The 15759-nt window shown below is 45.3% G+C and overlaps 1 protein-coding gene across 6 annotated transcripts; it reads right to left on the bottom strand.

Moving 5' to 3' along the window:
* Positions 1–720: 720 nt before the first annotated feature.
* On the bottom strand, positions 721–10138 carry GPANK1 (G-patch domain and ankyrin repeats 1). Of its 6 annotated transcripts, none has more exons than XM_089652517.1 (4): positions 9929–10138; positions 9604–9715; positions 6406–7004; positions 721–2272 (listed from the first exon to the last, which is right to left on the bottom strand). In XM_089652517.1, exons 2-4 carry the CDS (start codon positions 9604–9606, stop codon positions 1813–1815), a joined length of 1062 nt encoding a protein of 353 aa, XP_089508643.1. In that variant the 5' UTR covers positions 9607–9715; positions 9929–10138; the 3' UTR covers positions 721–1812. The 6 variants fall into 6 exon arrangements, with proteins under 6 accessions (XP_089508643.1, XP_089508645.1, XP_089508642.1 ...); XM_089652519.1 differs by having other exon boundaries at positions 9614–9715; positions 9929–10041; XM_089652516.1 differs by having other exon boundaries at positions 9951–10040.
* Between the last annotated feature and the right edge of the window lie 5621 nt (positions 10139–15759).

Genomic DNA, 15759 nt, shown 5'->3' with positions numbered 1-15759 from the left:
ATGGTTTTGTTTTTTCAGCCTAATGATGGCTTGCTTCACTGATAGTGACAGCTCTTTGGATCTCATCTTGAGAGTTGACAGCAACAGATTCCAAATGCAAATAGCACACTTGAAATGAACTCTGGAACTTTTATCTGCTCATTGTAATTGGGATAATGAGGGAATAACACACACCTGGCTATGGAACAGCTGGGAAGACAATTGTCCCATTACTTTTGGTCCCTTAAGACGTGGGAGGCACATATGCAAACTGTTGTAATTCCTACACCGTTCACCTGATTTGGATGTAAATACCCTCAAATTAAAGCTGACAGTCTGCAGTTAAAGCACATCTTGTTCGTGTCATTTCAAATTCATTGTGGTGGTGTATAGAGCCAAAAATTTTAGAATTGTGTCGATGTCCCAATATTTATGGACCTGACTGTATGTATTAAATAAAATTTCTCATAAGGACACACATTTTCTGGATTGTATGAGCAGACAGGTGACACACATAGTTCTCAACTAATCAAATCATCTATCTGATTCAACAAATCCGATTCCTGTGTCATCTCACTGCTTACAACCTCTTCATTGGCCGTTGAATCAGCATCAGCTCCTCTCTCCAGTGAGTCCAGAGCTGACCCAGGAAGCTGCACTAATATACTAGTGAGTAGAAGATGATCACTTTGATTAGTAGATGTGTGAATCACAAGAATGGATGGCCCAAATCTCAAACCATTTGCCAGTAAAACACTAAATGTGTATTTAGCCTTTTGCCTAGAATTTTACTAATACAAATATTCTTAGTGTGTTTTTGTGGTGGTTTGTTAAAACCAAACTTTCCAGGTGAATCAAAACAAAACGTATGTAAAGTCTTACAGTGTGTCTTCTTTAGAAAGCAGCCACAGCCTGAGTAGAATATCCTGCTCCATGCCAGCATGATGTAGAGAAGGACCCTTGCTCTCTGCGTGGCAGCAGTGGTCTCTCTGCAGATTTTGCTCTGTCTGAGCCAAAGCTGGGGCTGTCCAAAAATAGGGAGCATGAGCTTTGCTATAAGCGAACTATAGGACCATTGCAGAGAGATCTGTATTTCCACACAGAGAACAAGGGCCCTTCTCTACAGCAGTATCAATCAACTGTTTTTTCAATGAAGGTACCCTTTACCAATTCTGCACAATCTAGAGGCACCCGAATTCTAAAATGTAAGCTAAGAGATTTACATAATGCAGCAACATCCACATATTTAGAACATCCAACATTAGAGGTGATCTATTCTTCCAAAGCAAACATACTTTTGCACACTGGCACTGACTAGTGTTCCAGCATTTCACATTTCCCTCAGTTTCTCTCTTACTCAGCTAATGTGACCCCAGTGGTAAAGGAGAAGGGCAGGGGAACGACAAACGAGCATGCCCGACACCCTCCTTATCAACCACTGACATCATTGGTTGCTAGGACATCCGCAGCTAGAAGGTTGTACTGGTGCACAATGAAAAGCTGTGGCTTTGTGTAACTAAAAGGAAGGCTTGATCCACCTGCTGGCTAGTATGCAAGTTTTAGGCATTTTGCCAAAGCAACCTAAAGACACCCCAGCATGCCTGGGCACCCGGGTTTGAAAAAGGCTGCTCTACAGTATGCTGCCAGGTTACAGGCTTCTCTGCATAGGCTGTGGCTGCTTTCTACAGCAAACCAACTGTCACACTTTGACCTTTTGTTTTGATGCACTTGGAATGTATTTAGCTGATTGAAACTGATAGGTCAAATCAGCTTTCAGTATCTTCTTTAGAAAGGCACAATTCAGAGCATTTGTACAAACATCAAAACCTCATGTTATAAATCAATGTTCATATATGTCCTCAAATCCCTTTCCCAGGCTTTAGTTTTGGCTTCCTTCCTTCTTTCTTCTTTTCTGCTGACAGTAGCTACCCTTTCTGTTCTCACATGTTTAGTCTGTGGCCCAATAACTGCCAGGGTGTCATTAGCAGCAAAATGTGTCACTTTAGGCTTCTGGTCACTGTGGAAGCCAAGACCTCTTTGGTCTCGCTTGAGAACTGTCTGAACAGGAAATTTTCTGCCTGTCCCTTCAGGTCCCAGGCCTGACTCCCGGTTCCAGCCTTCCTTAAGCATCATCTTAAAGCCCACGTTGTGCTCTGGGATAGCATAATATGTAGACGGAAGTTTCTTTTTCTTGTTGAAGAGATGTACTGTAGATCGTTCGTGTGTGTCTGTACTGTCTTCCTGATATTGTGTCTTGCAAACATTGCAGTATTTTTTTTCTAGCGGCTGTGTTCTGCAAAATAAAAAATGACAAGTCAGCACTACAGTTACTGCTAAAAAATAAGTTGTGCTTTCTTTTTATTAATGCTTTTCATAGTGGCGTTAGGTTAGAATTAAGTGACACTTTTTTCAAAACCTTTCAACATATGTAGTATTGTTATAACCCCTCCCCCTTTAAAACACAACCCGGACCCCAGGAAGATACAGTGCAGGTAGCGACTTTCTGAAAGTCTGTGTTTGCATAGGGCACCACCCCTGCCACCACCCCTCCTCCCCCACAGGGACAGTGTCCAGTTTAGGCATGAATTCCCTCAGGCATTACACATACATAGCGAGTTGGAAGAGCCTACCTAACCTAAAAATAAATGTTTAAATATCTGTAAGTAGTTTAATCTCTGGAAGTGTATGCCACCTCTTGGATCGTGTCCTGTTCTTCAAGCGGAACATGTTAACATGTTACATTCTACACCCATATTCAGGGTGTAACATGTTATGAATGGACTGGCCCTCCTACCCTCCGAATCCCCATTGTGACAGCTAGCAAGGGATCTACTTCTCCCTGCTAGCTGACACAATTTAGAAAAAAAAAAAAACACAACATGGCTGGGCCAGCAGAGCCCTGCCTAGCTACTTTTTTTTTTTTAAATGATGACAGCTAGCAGTATTCTGTGCATGAGAACACTACAAGTTCAAACAGACTTTGCTGCTGTCGGCTTGTAGTTCTAAATGAACTACCATGGCACTGTAGAGTGCCATGGTAATTCATTGAGTCTTTAAGTAAATAAGTATCTGCTTTCCTGTATGGGATGTACGGACACACAGATACACCGACAGGTCTGCAGGAGACCTGCATGGCACCAGCAGAGGCTCCGGAAATAAAAAATAAATGCACATTTTTTTACCTGCAAAAAAAAATGTGCATTTATTTTTTTTTATCCTTGTATTAATTTTATATTATTCAAAGCAAACTCCCCCATCCATCCATGAAAACAAGTAAATATGATATAGATTCCTAACATTTTACTTATGCTAGCACCATTAAAAAGAGTCAATGTTGACTGAGAGAGTGAAGTTTCACTGTTACAATTAACAACTACACTGATGCCAGGAAGCGCTCCAACAGCAGACTTGCTGCTCTCTTACACAGAAGCCGTCATGTTTGCCCCTCCTCTTCCCTTGTCCATTAATAGAGCACCTTGTATTCTGTGAATAGGTTCACAGAATACAAAGTGTTCTGAGAACAGACAAGAGAAAGGGTTGGAGCGCCAGAAGTATCTCAAAAACTTTACTATCTGGCATTGGTGAAATTGTGCATCAGAAAGAACAGGCAGCAATCTAGAAAGAAGAACATACCTCCTGAGATGTATCTATATGTGACCTAGCAGATTAAAAAAAAAAAAAAAACTGAAGTTCATTTTTAAAGAATATGTCAACCCTAAGTGTCATATTCCTGATGTGTGCCTGCTCCATGTGCTTGTACACTGCTCAAAAAAATGAAAAGTACACTATGAAACAACATCAGATCTCAATGGGGAAAATATCATGCTGTATATCATGCTCTATACTGATATGGACTGGGTAATGTGTTAGGAACATAAGGATGCTCCATCGTTTGATGGAAATGAAAATTATCAAGCTACAAAGTACTAAATTCAAAGACACCCCGGAAATCAAAGTGAAAAAATGATGCAGCAGGCTAGTCCATTTTGCTGAAATTTCATTGCAGCAACTCAAAATGATACTCAGTATCTTGTATAGCCCCCACGTGCTTGTATGCATGCTCCTAATGAGACGGTGTCCTGGGTATTTCCGCCTAGATCTGGACCAGGGCATCACTGAGCTCCTGGACAGTCTGGAGGTGCAACCTAGTGCTGTCAGATGGACCAAAACATGATATCCCAGAAATGATCCATTGGATTTAGGTCAGGAGAGCATGGGGGCCATTCAATAGTATCAAATTCCTTCATCCTCCAGGAATTGCCTGAATACGCTCGCCACATGAGGCTGGGCATTTTTGTGCACTAGGAGGAACCCAGGACCCACTGTACCAGCGTAGGGTCTAACAATGGATCCAAGGATTTCATCCTGATATCTAATGGCAGTCAGGGTGCCAGTGTCTAGCGTGTAGAGGTCTGTGCGTCCCTCCATGACCCTCCTGTCCCTGACCCACCACAAAAACGGTCATGCTGAACGATGTTATAGGCAGCATAATGTTTTCCATGGCTTCTCCAGACCCTTTCATGTCTGTCACATGTGCTCAGGCTGAATCGGCTCTCATCTGTGAAAAGCACAGGGCACCAGTGGCGGACCTGCCAATTCTGGTGTTCAATGGCAAATGCCAATCAAGCTCTATGGTGCCAGGCAAGGAGCACAGGACCCACTAGAGGATGTCGGGCCCTCAAGCCACCCTCATGAAGTCTGTTTCAGTTTGGTCAGAGACAAGTACACCAGTGGCCTGCTGGACGTCATTTTGTAGGGCTCTGCAGTGCTCATCCTGTTCCTACTTGCACAAAGGAGCAGATACTGGTCCTTCTGATGGGTTAAGGACCTTCTACGGTGTTGTCCAGCTTTCCTAGAGTAACTGTCTGTCTCCTGGAATCTCCTTCATGCTCTTGAGACTGTGCTGGGAGACACAGCAAACCTTTTGGCAATGGCACATATTGATGTGCTACCCTGGAGGAGTTGGACTGCCTGTGCAACCTCTGTAGGGTCCAAGTATCGTCTCATGCTACCAGTAGTGACACTGACCCTAGCCAAATGCAAAACTAGTGAAAAACAGTCAGAAAAGATGAATAGGGAAAAAAATGTCAGTGGCCTCCACCTGTAAAACCATTCCTGTTTTGGAGGTCATCTCATTGTTGTCCATCTAGTGCACTTATTGTTAATTTCATTAACACCAAAGCAGCTGAAACAGATTAAGCACATCCTCTGCTACTTAACTGACCAGATCAATATCCCAGGAGTTTAATGGACTTGATGCTATACTGATTAATAAGTGTTCCTTTCATTTTTTTTGAGCACTGTATAAAAAAAAAGCATCCTGTGATTTTCCTGCTGCTTCCTTTGTGTGAAATTCCTGGTGTTTCTGCCAATCTCTCTGCTTTCCTATTAAAAACGAACCACACTAGGCATGAAAGCACAGCGTGGTCAGTTTTCTGGCTGTGCTGAGAACTCAGCCTGCTCTCTCCTCCAACGATCGGACTTGTGCCGACATCTCCCCTTCCGACACAACCATTCACTGGGAAGATCAGTGTGCTGCTATTTCTCCTCCCCAGCTCTCTAAGATCCTTATGCTCTGAAGCCTCCATAGAAATCTATGACTCAGCTCACTAGCAGCACCTGCAGCTTTTGAGGGGCTTTTATTCAAAGTTAACGGTGCTTTGTTTTGGAGGTATTGCAAGTATGAGATATCCTAGGATGCACTGGGAAACCAACAAGTGACCCAGAAAGATGTTATCAGCAGTCACATCTGGTTCACGTGTATATATTCTGGAAGTGTCTGGTGCAGATGTCACATCTGGTGTGCAGCATGGAGCAACAGAAAGGTGATCCAGGTCCAAACTCGAATGCAGCAACAGCAGATGGCACATATGGTGTGGAACATGGGAACGCTATAGCAGGAGAGCAGGGACCAGAGAGAGGATTGAATGGCAGAGGATCAGCAGAGCTAGGGGACCGGATCAGGAAAAATTAGCAATGTCACACATGGTGCGCAGCATGGGAGCAATATAGCGGGATGTAGACGGGGACCAGAGAGAGAGAAGGATCAGCAGAGCTGGGGGTTACTACTGAGCGCGGCATCAGCCGAGCTGGCGGTTACTACTGAGTTGGGGATCGGCTGAATGGGGGTATGACAGACTGTCACAGAGGATACTATTAAAATGGGATTCTACTGGGCCCCTTTAAAACAAATAGAAAATCAACACACATGGCATTTGCCAAGCTTCATTACAGCTTCAAAGAAACATCATTGAACCATCAAAAACACATTAAAAAAAAGCATTTTGAAGCAGTAAGTGTTAAAGTTGAAGCAGGTGAAAATTAACTTGAATTTTAATTTTTATTTAGTTAAGATCCACAAAAATATAATTGTCTAGTGGTCTGATACTGTGCCTAGGGAAACATAAAATAATAAACGACCCTTACCTTGGTTGTGATGCCTCTGGCTGACTGTTCAAAGAATCCTGCAGAAGCGTGACAACCTCCTGGTGCCCTCCTTCTTCTGCTAACGTTAGAGCATCTTTGCCTCGAGTTTCACAAACGCCAACCCAGGCCGCTCCTCTTTTCAACAAGTAACTCACAGCCTCTTTTTTACCTGCAAATGCTGCACACATCAGCGGCGTCCAATAGTAGCCATCTCTAAAATTGATGTCACAATGTTCTTTTTCCACCAGCTGTCTCAAACCTTTCATGTCTCCATTTTGTGAAAATCTGAGCAGCTGGTGGCCCACTTTCTGGTTTGTTGGTTGCTGGACCAATGTATTTGGTCCACTTGCTGAAGACCCTACACGTGGCTCTTCGTGTGATGGAGACCTGTGAACTCTGCGCTTTCGAGGTTGTTTTCTTGAAGCTGGTGACTCTTCATCATTACCTAGAAGACTCTCATAGAAGCTTCTTGCCTCCTCCCCTGTAGTGCCAACATCATTTGATTTAGACAGTTTCCTATTAGTATGCTCTCCATTTTCCCACCAATCTGATTTTTCACGGGCCTTGGTGAATGTGATTAGCCTTGGAAAATTCATCCTCTAAGAAAGGAAAAAAAGAGTTGAAGAAAAGAGTCACATTTTCACATAAAAATTAGGAAAACACTAATTTTGGACATTTGCTATGTAAAAATAAATGACCTCTAATGATGGGTGTCCCAAGCACAGATGGTACTGCACTAGATAAGACTATATGTTTCATTAACCTAAATACTACTGTAAGCATTGAACTTTGAGCGCTGAAACTTCAGTCACTTGCTCTCCACCCTCCTCTCCCCTCAACTATTCACAAAACATCATGTATACTTTTCATAGAATACAAGGCTTTCTGTAAATGAACATGTGGTGATTGTGGCATTCATCTGCCCCTCCTCTCCCCTTGTCCATGCACAGAACACCTTTTATTCTATGAAAAGAATGCAAGATGTTTTGTGAATAAATGAAAGGAGAGGAAGGGGAAGAGCAAATGACCTGCTATCTTTCACTGTATGAGAACTGTATGCTGGAAGTTCAGCAATCATAGTAGTGTCCTGGGTGAATGAGTTTTACCAAAAGCAGAACCATCTACACATGGAGGTAGAGGTAATTTATTTTTATTACTGGTGGGGTAGCTTTTCACAAACACAGTCACTTTGCCCTGAAAGGCCAAAGTGGCAGGTTCTCTTTAATACAATACCGAGCTACAAGCACATTATACGTGTAAATGAGACAAACTTCAAGAGTGATGTACATAGGGCCTTTTGATATATGATGTGTGACCTCAGCTGTCTGTAGTGGGTACATCGATTAGGGTAATAGCCTTGATCTTTACTAGCCTCTTGTAACATCTTCCCAATGTCATATTCTCAGCCAAAAATGCAGCATGCCCACACTCTTTGACTCTCCCTTTCCTCTATTAGGTCTGCAATTTCTGACAATCAAGCATTACATATATTGGACATTATGTGCAGCCCTTTGGTGATATCAGGGGCTGCATTTAAGGTCACCTTTAGCTCATAAGTTGACAATCACTAAAATAGGGTATTAGGTTCTATTCACGAGCAACAAGCTATTAAATTAGAAATTTAGAAAGATGTGAACTCCTGATCAGAACACTTTTTTCTGGTCTGTGCCAGAAGTATGATTCTATAGGATCAGCATGACAGCCTTCTCTGCCTCCTAAATTACTTAACAGGTGCAAGTATGTGCACTGCAGGTATATACACATGCTTGCTTTAGGTCACTGACAAAGAAAGGATCAGGGTGGCAACCCTGGACCCTGCACCTTTAATCAGACCTTCAACTTCATTTTCAGTATTCTGAAATTTTACTTTAGGGAAATCCCTTTTTTCATCTTGCCATCCCTGTGCTTCCATATTTCTTGCCTAGGTGAGATTGACGTAGTCTGTACTGCATGTGCATGTGGGATTTGCGCCTCATGCATGTGCACTTAATGCTCTAGCGCAGGGGTCTCCAAACTGTTTAAACAAGGGGCCAGTTTACTGTCCTTCAAATTATAGGTGGGCCAGACTGTGGCCCTTTGGGAGTAAACAATGCCATCGCTGGTATCAGTGGGAGCCACAGTGCTCCATCATTGGTTTCATTGACAGGAATAGTTTCCCATCATTGGTGTCAGTAAGAGCAACAGTGCCCCATCGTTGTTGTCAGTGGGAGTAATAGTGCCCTATCATGGCTATCATTGAGGACAATAGCGCCTGATTTGTGTTGTCTTTGAGGCAAGCAAAGGGCCACATCTGGCCCCTGGGCCGCAGTTTGGAGACCACTGCTTTAGCAAGATCTTTTTGGTTTGGTTTACATGCTGCCATCAGATTGGTAATGTAAGCACCAAAAAGTACATTGCGAGGCTGTGCGGTGACATGTTCCTACCGCGTGCACTGTGGAAGAATGCAGACATGCTGCACATCAAACCAGCATTGTGATGGGGACAAGGCACAGAGAAATTATATATTATAAATGGGGGTGTGCTTGTCATTGCAAGAGGAAGGTGCAGAGATTATCAGAAGTTTTAAACTTTCCACCAGCTATGTAATTTGTTTTTGTCTGTATCTCCATTGATGGGAAGTTTCTCTAGTACGGATGTAGATGGCAAACCAAACAAGAGGATCTAACCCTTCGCTGATTTAGCTAAAAGAGAACATAAAGCTTTGTCTAGAGCTGGAAGGTACAAGACTGAAGCTGGGGGACCCCGACTCCTGTACTACAAGGACCCCCAGATATTTCAAGGTTTGCCACTGCATTCACTTCTCCTTTAAGTCTAAATGGACCTGGGTGCATTTGCTCGTGCAGAGTAAACAAGCTATGTATTTTTGGTGCCCAGGATGTCCTGATGGTGTACAGCTACCTATAGACATGAATGGGTGATGGCGGATGTATGCAGCCACTAGTGTAAAGCAGTGCATGCACACAGATGTGATGACCCAAACACAGGACATTATGTCAGTGCCTGTGCGCTACTTTACACCAATAGCTGCACACAGCTGCCTTCACCTATTAATGTCTATGGCAATTTGTTCTCCTCTCCAGGGCACCAGAAATACGCAGCATATTTATTTACTCCATGCAAGTTTATGGATCATGAACGCCTGCCTGAAAACATGATCATTTTAAAGGAAAGCTGGTGTGAGAAAATGATGTCGGCTACCATTGCTGACCTCCTTTGGGAAATGCTAGTTGCCTGGCTGCCTCCAGCATTAGTAATTCCTGAGTCGCAGCGGTCGGTCCTCTAGGGTCACCTCTTCAGCAGCAAAGTATCCCTGGAAATCATATAAAACAGGTATAACTGCAGGTTTTTCACACTGTGTCCACGTACAAGCTATAATAAACATTTAATAAGCATGCTGTCTATAAATAGCCCATAACAGCCTCTCTCTGTAGGTAAGCACATTGCCTTGTTGTCACAGCAACCGATAAACCGCACACCCCGTGTCCAGAATCCGCCACTTCCTGTTCAAGTAACGAGTACTCACCCTTCGCAGAAATATCTCTCACCTTCTTATGGGAAGCCAGCTAGAGCTGGAGGGAGGATGCTGCACATCGAGGGGTGGACAGGAGGATGTGACATCACAGTCATGTGACGATCATGTGACCCACCTACAGCCAAGCTGAATGGCTTGCCACTCCCCTTCCTGGCAGGCAGCTCAGCTGGTTGGATTGGTTAACCCCTTCTGTGCTGGAGTCCTCTTCCCTGGATTGTACACACTAGATTTCATTGCTTTTGTAATCCATGCTCATAGATCACGTTTCTTCTTTTTTCTGGACAGAGCTCTTTGATTTTGGATGTGTGGATGAATATTTTTATTTCATAGGTTTTCATTTGAAAGAAGGAATAAAAATAAACATGATCTCCCCCCCTTCCCCCAAAAAACAACGTTATATAGACTAGGTTCAGACCTTTATGTGTTGGGAACAAGCACAAAATAGCAGGCTTTCCCAACATGCACAGAAACATGCTGAAGTGAGCAGACAGGGCTATTAATTGTTAACCACTTCTAGTCCGGACACTTTTACCCCCTTCCTGTCCAGGCCAATTTTCAGCTTTCAGCGCTATCACACTTTGAATGACAATTGCGCGGTCAACACTGCAACACTGTACCCATATGAATTTTTTAGCAGTTTTTGAGACAGATAAAGCTTTATTTTGGTGGTATTTATTCACCACTGGGATTTTTATTTTTTTTTTGCTATGTAAATGAAAAAGTCCAAAATTTTTGAAAAAAAGTGTTTTTCTTATAAAATTTTGCAAATAAATAATATTTCATCATAAATATTGGCCAAAATTTATTCCGTTATCTTTTTAGTAAAAAAAAAATAACCCAAATTAGTTTATACCAAAAATTATAATTTTTAAACATTTTTATTTTTTTTTATATTGGTTTTTTTTTTACATACTGTCACACTAGCAGTACAGTGTCACCATGGTGACACTGCACTACTTGTGGGGAGTGAAGATTTTTTTTTTTTTTACACTGATTGCTTTTACACCCATGAAGGCTGTAAAAGCAATCATTTCTATTTCTCTCTGGTTGCATTCTTGCAGCCATTGAGAACTACTGTGTGAGCTGTGATTGGTTACAGCTTGTCACATGGTACAAGGCTGTTGTGAATAGCCTTGTACCATGTGACCTCTGTGATCATTCACAGATTTCACACGTAGTAAGCAATGTCAGAAGTGATATCTTGCTTACTACTCTGCATGTGATCACTGATTGGCCAATCAGTGATCACATGATCGGGACCTCGCACACAGTACGATCAGTGTTCCACTGTGTCCGGAGGACACAGCGGGCACTGGATTGTGGTGCTGCGCGCTCCCAGGGAGCGCTGACAAGCAGGGGCGGGGAGGCCGTTTATAAATGGCCACCCAACCCTGCACTACCACTGTCCGGCCATTTATATACAACGGCCTGACGGGAGGTGGTTAAAGTAGAACTGCAGGCAAAACTTTTTTCTGGTCTTTTTTTTTTGCCATCTGTGTCCCATAGGGAATATTTCCCTTCACTTCCTGTCCTATTGCCAAAACAGCAAGTGAGAGAAAGTGAGGTAATCTCTGGTTGTTGGCAGGGGCACAAAAACTAGTGTCCCCATTGGATAAAATCCTTGCATTTCCTGCTCTGGGGACAACCCAAAATTAGGGATTTTATTTTACTTTCAGTCTTGGTGATATTGGTAAACAGGACAAATGGAGAGGGTGAATCTCCCTAATGGGTACATAGAAAACAATAAAAACCTGACAGATGGTTCTAATCCATCTCCACTTTATCCAAAACTAAAAAAAGGTTTACATTGCGTTATACTTGAAGGAAAGGTTTTCATGCAGAGCTTCACTGTTCCTTTAGGGAAGGCCAGTTTCCACCATTGTGATACAGCAATGTGTCAGTGTGATGTGGTGCTTTTCACCCCATCACATCTCCGCATGTTTACATTGCAGTGCAGTGCAACAACTTACTAATAATTAGTACATCACACTGACAACAATGCTGCATGCATGATTTTGGTTTGATGTGGTGCACTGTGAAGCCTAGCACAAGTTACGGCTCATTTACATTTGCTGCTGGGGGTGCTGAGCCACTTATTGTTCCCAACCAGCAGCGGCGGCAAAAATTAAACCAACATTAGTGCTCAATGGGCTATTTTCATAGATTTTAGCACAAATCTGAAGAGGAGTAAATGTCCTGCATGACATCCAGGTGTTAAAGAGTCCCTGTTAGGTTACAAAACGATCCTGCCAAAAGTTTCTGTAACAGAAGAGGTTTTATATTCATCGCTTCAGCACCCCCAATGTCTCCTACCTCCCCTCCAGCACCGCAGCCTACATATAAGAATCGTAAGCATTGGACACCTCTGGGAGTGTTGGATGCCTGTGTCTCCCCCACTGCATGCTGTGGTTGCTTCCATTGACCCCTATGTCACGGCTGAGCCCTACAGTGATAGAGGTCAGAGGATGGAACCATGGGGGGGGGGGGACAGACATCCAAACACGCCAAGAATTGTCCAATGCTTAAGACTATATGGAGGCTGCAGAGATGAAACACAGACTTGGTGCCATGTACTACACTTTATACACACACAGACACTATATTGCCAAAAGTATTGGGATGCCTGCCTTTACACGCACATGAACTTCAACTGCATCCCAGTCTTAGTCTGTAGGGTTCAATATTGAGTTGGCCCACCCTTTGCAGCTATAACAGCTTCAACTCTTCTGGGAAGACTGTTTTCAAGGTTTAGGAGTGTGTCTATGGGAATGTTTGACCATTCTTCCAGAAGTGCATTTGTGAGGTCAAGCACTGATGTCAGATGAGAAGGCCTGGCTTGCAGTCTCCGCTCTGTTCTATCGGGTTGAGGTCAGGACTCTGTGCAGGCCAGTCATGTTCCTCCACCCCAAACTCCATCATCCATGTCTTCATGGACCTTGCTTTGTGCTCTGGTGCGTAGACATGTTGGAACAGGAGGGGGCCATCCCTAAACTGTTCCCACAAAGTTGGGAGCATGAAATTGTCCAAAATGTCTTGGTATGCTGACAGCTTAAGAGTTCCTTTCACTGGAACTACGGGGCCAAGCCCAACCCCAGAAAAACAACTCCACACCATAATCCTCCCTCCACCAATCTTTACACTTGGCACAATGCAGTCAGGCAAGTACCGTTCTTCTGGCAATCACCAAACCCGGACATGTCCATCAGATTGCCAGACAGAGAAGCATGCTTCGTCACTCCAGAGAACACATCTCCACTGCTCTAGAGTCCAGTGGCGGCGTGCTTTACACCACTGCATCCGACGCTTTGCATTGCACTTGGTGATGTAAGGCTTGGGTGCAGCTGCTCTGCCATGGAAACCCATTCCATGAAGCTCAGTACACACTGCTGTTGTGCAAATCTGAAGGCCACACAAAGTTTGGAGGTCTTTAGCTATTGTGCACTGTGTGCTTCAGCATGTGCTGACCCCGCTGTCATTTTACATGGCCTACCACTTTGTGGCTGAGCTGCTGTTGTTCCCAGTTGCTTCCACTTTGTTATAATACCACTAACAGTTCACCGTGGAATGTTTAGTAGCAAGGAAATTTCACAGATAAACTTATTGCACAGGTGGCATCCTATCACGGTATTACGCTTGAATTCACTGAGCTCCTGAGAGCGACCAGTTGTGTCACAAATGTTTGTAGAAGCAGTCAGCATGCCTAGGTGCTTTATTGTATACACCTTTGGCTATGGAAGGCCATGAATCCAATGATTTGGAGGGGTGTCCCAATACGTTTGGCAAAATAGTGTGTGTATATATATATATATAGTATATATATTAAAAAGTGTATTTGTACAGAGACACCGTGCAACTATTTTGGGGATGAGAGCGGAAAGCTAAGGTCATAATGGTTCTGAATGTTTTGGGGAGGACAGTGACATTGGGGGGGGGGGGCAGTGGCAGTAACATGGGGAGGACAGTGTAATGCACATGTGGGAGCAGTGACATGGCGGGGCAGTGTCAGGCACAAGCAGTGACAGTGACATGGGGGTGAGCAGGGGCAGTGGCGTGGGGGGGCAGTATCAGGCACATGGAGGGGGTGTCAGTGACATAGGGGGGCAGTGGCATGGAGAGGACAGTGGCAGTGACATGGGCAGGGGGGGCAGTGTCAGTAAGGGGGGGGCAATGGCAATAACATGGAGATGACAGTGTCAGTGACATGGGTGGGGGGGCAGTGTCAGTGACATGGAGGTTGCAGTGTCAGTGACATGGGGGAGGACAACTTCAGTGACATGGGGGGAGCAGTGGCAGTGACATGGAGGTTGCAGTGGCAGTGACATGGGGGAAGCAGTGTCAGGCACATGGGGGGGGGGGGACAGTGTCAGTGACATGGTGGAAGTGTCAGTAACATGGGGAGGACAACATCAGTGACATGGGGGGCAGTGATATGGGGGGCAGTGATATGAGGGGGGCAATGTCAGGCACATGGAGAGAATGACATGGGGGGACAGTGTCAGTGACATGGGGGGGGGGGTGTCAGGCACATGGGGGGGGCAGTGACTGGGACATGGAGGTTGCAGTGTTAGTGGCATGTGGAGGACAACATCAGTGACATGAGGGGAGCAGTGTCAGTGACATGGGGAGGGGGGGGCAGTGTCAGGCACAAGGGGAGACAGTGTCAGTGACATGGGGGGGACAGTGGCAGTGACATGGAGAGGATAGTGGCAGTGACATGGGGGGGGAGGGCAGTGTCAGGCACATGGACGGGACAGTGTCAGTGACATGGGGGGACAGTATCAGTGACATGGGCGGGCAGTGTCAGGCACATGGGAAGCATGGCAGTGACATGGGGGGGCAGTCAGTGAAATGGGTACAGTGGGGCGGGACAGTGATCGTGACGTTAGGGAGGACTGTTCTCCCGATGTCGCTATCACTGTCCTCCCCTTGTCACTGACACTGCCCCCTATAACACTCACACTGTCCTCCCCATGTCACTGCCACTGCCCCCCCATGTGACTACACTGCACCCATGTCACTGCCCCCCCCCCATGTGACTACACTGACACTGCATCCTCCATATCACTGACACTGCCCCCCATTGTCCTCTACATGTCACTGCCACTGCCCCCCCCCATGTCACTCACACTGCTCCCCATGTCACTGACCCCGTAATTTCACTGCCACTGCCCCCCCATGTCACTGCTCCCAACCCATGTCACTGACACTGTCCTCCCCATGTCACCGCCACTGCCTCCCCCGTGTCACTGACGTCCTCCCCATGTCACTGCCACTGCCCCTCCCCCCATGTCAATTCACTGTGCCTTCCCCCCCATGTCACTTCACTGCGCCTTCCCCCCATGTCACTTCACTGCGCCTTCCCCCCAATGTCACTGACACTGCCCACCCCCCATGTCACTGCCCCCCCATGTGCCTGACACTGTCCCCATGTCACTGACATTGCCCCCCCATGTCACTGTCCCTCATGTCACTGACATTGTTCTCCCCATGTTACGGACACTGCTCCCCCATGTCACTGTCACTGCAACCTCCATGGCACTGCCACTGCTCCCCCCCATGTCACTGACGTTGTCCTCCCCCATGTCACTGACACTGCAACCTCCATTTCACTGCCACTGCCCCCCACCTATGTCACTGACACTGTCATCTCCATGTCATTGTCACTGCCCCCCCCTTACTGACACTGCCCCCCAAGTCACTGACACTGTCCTCTCCGTGTCACTGCCACTGCCCCCCCATGTCACTGACACTACCCCTCCATGTCACTGCCCCCCCCATGTCACTGACACTACTCACCCCCATGTCACTTCACTGCTCCCCCC

The sequence above is a fragment of the Staurois parvus genome, unplaced genomic scaffold, assembly GCF_062004578.1.
Source record: "Staurois parvus isolate SC_StPar_1 unplaced genomic scaffold, SC_StPar_1.0 ptg000684l, whole genome shotgun sequence".
In the NCBI taxonomy this organism is placed as follows: domain Eukaryota; kingdom Metazoa; phylum Chordata; class Amphibia; order Anura; family Ranidae; genus Staurois; species Staurois parvus.
This window is presented reverse-complemented; position numbering and strand designations above follow the sequence as displayed.